Source organism: Penaeus japonicus, unplaced genomic scaffold (genome assembly GCF_977035675.1).
Source record: "Penaeus japonicus unplaced genomic scaffold, GWHDUDI00000001_assembly GWHDUDI00000030, whole genome shotgun sequence".
In the NCBI taxonomy this organism is placed as follows: Eukaryota; Metazoa; Arthropoda; class Malacostraca; order Decapoda; family Penaeidae; genus Penaeus; species Penaeus japonicus.
In genome coordinates, this window is record NW_028234432.1 from 19559979 (window position 1) to 19567478 (window position 7500).

At 35.3% G+C, this 7500-nt stretch overlaps 1 protein-coding gene across 1 annotated transcript in view; it reads left to right on the forward strand.

The window, feature by feature from the left end:
• Positions 1–7500, forward strand: part of LOC122267677 (uncharacterized) — a 14115-nt gene that overhangs the window by 1537 nt on the left and 5078 nt on the right. The window contains exons 2-6 of the mRNA XM_086554726.1: positions 2652–2775; positions 4478–4554; positions 5193–5341; positions 5692–5799; positions 7077–7258. Of these exons, the coding sequence (XP_086410852.1) occupies positions 2652–2775; positions 4478–4554; positions 5193–5341; positions 5692–5799; positions 7077–7258 (640 nt within the window). The remainder of the gene's footprint in view (positions 1–2651; positions 2776–4477; positions 4555–5192; positions 5342–5691; positions 5800–7076; positions 7259–7500) is intronic.

Below are 7500 nucleotides of genomic sequence, written 5' to 3' on the forward strand. Positions count from 1 at the left end.
TACTGTATTTTTCCTTGTCTTCGAAGGTTTAAATACCATGGGTTACTTTAAAATAAGTTTTTGCATCCATTTTACCTTATTAGTATATATATATATATGTGTGTGTGTGTGTGTGAGTGTGTGTGTGGGTTTGTGTGTGTGTGTGTGTGTAAGTGCGTGTCTAAAAAAGAATCTTACCTGACATTCTTTTTATAACAAATTCTAAATACTGTTGTGTAAATATCAAAATGGAGCATTTTGTAATAGTAATAATAAAAATACTCATAAGGAAAATATAGAGATACAAGGAGAGCTTTCCAGCAAGTACGTCATATGGTTTTCAATGACACAGCAATGCCTTCATCGTACATCTTGACGTCGATTCTATGGAATTATTAAACAGAGGTAACGCCAATCATTTTCTTCCTCGCCTAACACACGTGCAGATACATGGGCTGGTAGAGAGAATTACTTGGATATATATATATATATATATATATATATATATATATATATATATATAATATATATATATATATATATATATATATATATATATATATATATATATATATATATTATATATATATATTTATATATATATATATGCATATGGTATATATATATATATATATATATATATATATATATATTATATATATATATATATATAATATATATTATATATATATATATATATATATATATATATATATTATATATATATATATATATATATATATATATATATATATATATATATATATATATATATATATATATATATATATATATATATATATATATATATATGCATATGAATATGTATGTATGTATGTGCATGCATATATACATATACTTATATATGCATATATACGTATAGGCATTGTCAGTGTCGAAGGAATGTGCAGGGGGTTTGTGTGTGTGTCTGCGTGAGTGTGTGAGCGTTCTTGTGAATGATTATATACTGTCTATATAACAAAGAATCTAAAAAGTATCTAATTGTGAACCGCACAAAACAGCAGCTGGCTGCTACGCCATTCGCTCGTTATTAAAAACCAGCATAAAAAGACAAGGATAGAAAAAAGTGATAAAAAGACAAACAGACAAGAGAGAGAGGGAGCGGGGAAAGCGGAGAGCTAAGAGAGAGAGAAAGGAAGACCTCATAAAATATACCCGTTAGAGACTCCATAAACCCTCTTAATATGTGCCGTCTTTACGGAGACAAAACTCAGCCTTTTGCCACATACGAAGACACAATATATCACTCGCTACAATTTACGTTGCGTGTCTCATGGCCGCCTTTTATTTTCTTTGTTGCCATAGAAGTCAGAGAATATTAGAGACTGGCATCGACCGCCGACTCTCTAGATTTATATTGTATATTTATTGTGTCATTACGGAATATTAAGTCCACTTTTATGTAACTATAAGATGTCTTTACTTGTCTATCCTGAAGGAAATGCGTCACAGGAGACACGTGGTTTTCCTGGAAGTCATTAGGAAAAAAAATCAACAAATAATACATTCTTTATCGACGCTGGTTCCATGAAAGCGCCAGATACAAGAACATACTGATGATACAAAAACATCAATTTGGGATTCATTAACCATAGCTTCTACTGTTGGTTGTGCAACTGACGTTTATCCGTGCATGTTTCTTTTGTGATTGTGTGCGTGTGTGCTCGAGTATGCGACAAGGACGTGCAAATTTTGTTCCCTGAATACTTTCAGAGAAAAAATGAATTTTTGCAAATGAACATAATCTATCCATCTTCATATCTATCGTTTGATATATCATTCTATCTATCAACCTATACATCCATCGATTTATCTGATTATTTATCTATTCATCTCTATGTCATTCAATCATTCTACCTACCTACCCCCCCCCCCCACCTACCTACCTACCTACCTACCTACCTGACTATGTATCTTTTTTCCATGAATATATGAATAATAAATAGACAGACACTGAGATCGTTACGTACCTTGTTGGGCCATAATTACCACCACAGGTGTTACATATGTTGCTGTCTTGAGATTCACTGATTGAACATTATTATTCCTTTTTCATTGTATTATTCCTTTTTCATTGTTACTTCCTTTCACTAAATGGTCACCGACACAGAGTGAAAGTGAAGGACCTAATTGGCTTCGTTGGGAAAAGTGGTGAGCAGGGGGCGGGGCTAATTTTGCTTGACTTTGTACCAGGGATTATATATATATATATATATATATATATATATATATATATATATATATATATATATATATATATATATATATATTTTTTTTTTTTACATAAATCATCAAAGTTTTTAGACAATTGAATTTTAAAAAAGTGTTTTTGGTTGGTTCCCTTTGAAACAAATTTCCGCCTTATATAAATCTTACAAATAATGCCGAAATAGATCAACATATTTTACATAAGTTGATAAAAGCGTCTGGGAAAAAAAAGATAAAGATATGGTCGATCGAAATGCTTTTTGACTTTTTGGTACAAAAAAAATACCATATTTCTAAGGCACTGCTTCATACAGGGAAGAGATTTTTGTTGAAAATAAACAGTGATTTAAGAAGTATGTTTGTTTACACCCAAAAAAATATTATCTCAGCATAATGCTTACTACACTCAACGGTGAATGAGAACTGCCTTAATTTTCCAACAGGTGTGAGGGTGTTCAACCTTCAGCGAGGCCTTTGGACGGTTCCTGCCAACGATGTGTTCCTGCGGTACAACTTCTCGAAAAACGCACGCCCAATTAATGAGCTCACTGTTTGCTACCGAGTGAAGTAAGGATTTTTTTTCGTGGAACATTTCTAACGGTCAAGTTGCCGCCTCCCCCACCCCCTTTCAAAATATTGTTCTTGTATTTCTTTAAAAAATGAGAGAAATTCAATGGAGCGAGGGTATTCATGGGAAATCTTAGACAATATATGAATGATTTTTTTATTATAGACCTATGATTTATAGAGAACGAAAGCGTTTTATCAATTCCATAGTAAATATACTGTAAATCCTTGTGTTGATAATTTTGAAAAGTGTGTGCCCGCACACACACACACACACACACACACACACACATACAAACACACACACACACATACATACATACACACACACACACACACACACACACATATATATATATATATATATATATATATATATATATATATATATATATATATATATATATATATTCATAAATCTAATTACACCAGTAGAACGAATCGTTCAAAACGAAGGTAAGTAAGTCTGTGAGAATCATCAGATAAGTTCGTATGACAATCATGAACGTGCACAGTGGTGACAAAGCAGCTGTCAGTTGCCTTCGCCAGCTGCGGCTATCAATACCCATTATTCTCCGGACACTCGTAAGGAGAACATTTTCTTACAAGAGAGCGCAGGGAGTTACATATTATAGTTACATATTCATAATAACCGTATCTTTTCCTGATATTTTATTCTTAGAATTTTACTTTTTACTGTATCAAGACGTTGTTAACGCAACCCACCATTAACACTATAGATTATGACGAGGTAATAGCTGGCTCTTAGGGCGAGCGTTGCATTATTTATTCAGCAGTTTGTAAATAGCAGTATAGTACACAAGCCCCTTTGCAACAATAGCACCAATGGACCTATACAGATCAGTGTGTGTGTGTGTGTGTGTGTGTGTGTGTGTGTGTGTCCAAGGATATATACATCAGTGATTAACCCCACTAATATAATAGTCCGTATCCTAATCATGCAAATAACATCGCATTACATCGCAGATAAAGTTACATTTCATGGGCTGTAAGTTGAATCATGTAAATTATATCAGTGGACGGTATATTCGCCGTGTTAATCAATATCATTCAACATCTTTTGATGGCGCCCACCCTAGTGTTGTTCCACTCTCTGTTCAGTTCTGGGAATATATTTATATATTTTTTCTAACAATTTCCGACTGGAACACTTCAGATCACGCTCGCAATACATATAGATTTTTTTTATCATAAACCCTAATTCTATATTTAGTTCATGATGGCGTTCGGTGACCAGGGCGCATGATTTAATTAAGTGCATGCCCGTCCCTGGTGCTTGCTGTACCTTGTAGATAAACGGTAACTTGAGCGAAGTAAACACTTTCTAATAGTTACTGACCAATCACTGTGTTGCCAGGCTAACAAACAGGAGCTGGACATTTTTTATATACTGTTAGGGTTGTGAGAGAGGGAGAGGGGGGGCGGGGATTAATTTGCATCGAATTATGAAGTAGCTAAGGAATATGCACACTGAAATCCATTTTAAAATGTCTACCTGCCTGCCTAGACACTGCTTTTCAGTGTCCACCTTTCACTTTTTCTCATCCACTTTATGGCGGACTGTCCACCCAAGTTGAAAGCACTGGAGCAAATTATACAATCTCAACAACACTGTTCCCGCTTCAACATCTGCTAAAACTGTGTGATAATCGTGTGAATAACACCAGACTATTTCTGACAGGTTCGAATCGTTCGTGATCACAAACCTCCATTTGTCCTACGCATCTTCCGAACAAAAGCCGAACGCGCTTGCCTTCTGTAAGTTTCGTGTCTCTAACAAGTCTCGTCAGTTTGTTCAAGATTTTTTTTTTTTTTTTTTTTTTTACTCGGGATTTGTAAAGGGAAAGAGAGTTTCATTGTTCTTCCAGCAGTTATTAACGATTTTTATATCTTTCCTATACTCTTTTGCAAGATTGAGATTCCTTTGTAATTTATCAAACTGCTTCCCTTTTCACCTATGGGTCGTTAACGTTCACTTATATTACAATGGGAGTATGCATGTAAAGATGTATCAATTTAGGTCAGTTGTCACCCTATAACATCAAATTTATGAGTGACGAATACTGTATTCATGAATATCAAACAAGAGAGAGGGACGTTTATACACAATAAAATGTAATTATGAAAAAAGCTTTATACATGATGCATACACCTAATGTCGATAAAAGGTGATAATAAACATTTGAATTATCAAATACTTCAAAAATATAAAATAAAACAACTCATTTGAATTATATCCTTTGTTGAAGATATTAGCATAGAACATCAATAATATAAACAGTAAAAGAAAATAGCTAGGAAAACGATATCAGGGCAATTCAAACCGCATACTCGAAAATAAGTGAAATTAATCATTTTCATGAGCAGTAACAATGTCAAGAGACTGTTAATTACAGTTAACCGCAAAGACCACCTTCGAGGATGGTTCAACAACAAACCACAAACTGAAGCGCAGAAGAAACTGTGGCGCGGCTTCCCTAACACGTGGCATCACCTTTGCCACGTTTTCTTTGCAACAACTTATATCATCTACTGGCAGGGGCAAGTGAGTACATTTTCTAGTTCATTATCACTGAAGGGAAAGTTCAATAAACACGATTATACGAGTCCTTCTTAACAACGCTACTAAATTGACTACTGAACGGATTAAAGATAGAGCTATTAGGCCATTCCTAAACTTCCTACGATTAATGTCAATATTTCTAACCACAAGAATAGAAGTAATCCAAGTGTAAAGTCAAGGTATATAGTGAGAGAAGCATGATAATTCGTATTTTATACCTTATCGAAATGAAATGGAAATATAATCATTGGAACACTTTCCTGCCCTACACCCTGTCTTAAATCGTGACCACCCATTTCTGCATGACATCCTGCATGCGTCCTTCGCCGCAGGAGTTCTTCAACGGGGAGCTGAACGGCGGCTGGCCCTTCGATATCAACGGGACGCTCATCATCGGCCAGGAACAGGATGCTATCTCGGATGGCTTCGATCCTACGCAGGTATTTGGCGGTGAAGCTTAAACAGGCAGTGTATGAGTGACAGAGGTACATTCTGTCATTACCTTACTGTCAGACTTTTGACTTTGACAAGTTTATTGAGACAAGTGATTACGTACATCTCAAAATGATGAGGTAACATAGGTTATCCTCACCCCAATCTTAGTCCCTCTTTGGGCTCACATATATACTGTCAGAGGTCTGGTTTAAGGGAGGGATAGGATTTGCTAACCATCGCATACAATAAATCATGGTGGTGCTTTGGTAACAATGTCGTGCAATGTCTAGTTTTAAGAGTTTTAGAGAGTGTTTAATATAGTAAAATGTTGTGTAATCTGTCTCATTTAATCCCACGTTCCGTGCCTTTCAGTTATAGTATAAGATTTCGTCAATATGAGTATTATTATCGTGATTTTGTTGATACTTTTATCGTTATCATAAGTATCATTATTCTTATGAATGTTCGCTTTACTATCATCATTTTGAATGTCATTTTTATTTTCTTTATCATTATAAATGTTATCATCTTTGTTATTATCATTATAAATGTTATCATTATAATTATCATATTGGTACCATTATGATTGTATTATAACATCACCTTGACAACATAAATGAAGAGGAGTATAAGCAAAGGTTGAGCGTGGTCAGGGTCGTCCTAGTACACTGTATTGAAAGCGTCCCCTCGGTTGATAAAAACCACATGTGGAGACGGTCGGGACACGTGGTCTGACCTGGCAACATAAACAGACGCTCTCAACAGCTGGGAGTTTCTTGTTGCCAACTGCAAAGGAGAAGAACCAAGTCTCTCTCACAGTTTATTATTTGCATGATCGTTAATCTGATGATATTAAAGCCTTGTTTGTTCCTTGGTAAGAGAGACAAGGGGGGAGGGGGTCTTGTATGTATAAACCTGTAGGCTTGTTTATGTGTATCTGTTTGTCATTAAATGTGTGATTTTGCGTTTGTATGTTTATGTGTATTTGTTTGCGCATACATGTTTTTTTTTTTCTGTATGGGTATATTTTTTTGTTTTATTTTTGTTTGTAATTGCGTTATGTATGTTTATTTGCGACGGTTTATATGATTATAATTAGGTATGTAAATGTGTCTGTGACCTCTATTACTACCAGGCTAACTAAGATAAAATACACCCGACATTATTGTTCTTAAATTCTTGAACTGATAATAATCCTCTCGTTTATACAATAACTGCACGCGCATTTGCATTACCATTACCGCCATACGCCAAGTTCAGAAAGAATCCCCCTTGTTATCAGGTACTGCGAGGAGAGATCACCCAGATTGACCTTTGGAACCGGAAGTTATCGCTCGAAGAAGCCCGTGACCTGTCTGCATGTCGCACCCAAGACGCGGGGAACGTCTTCACCTCGTCTTCTGCGACGTTTGAGGTTTTCGGAAACATCACTGAGGTGGATGTCCCGCTGGATCAGCTGTGCAGGTGAGTTGTTCAGGATCAAATGGCTCCTGAATTTTACAAGGAAAGTTTGTCTTTTTTTCCCGGAATGGGTTATGGAGCGAAATGAGGAAAAATGTGTTTAGTTTAGCGGTATATCATGAGTGGGTGGTAATAAATGTGTGTATGTGTGTTAGGGAGAGAAAGAAAGGGAACAGAGAGAGAGAGAGAGAGAGTGTGTGTGTGTGTGTGTGTGAATATACAGTGTATATATATATATATATATA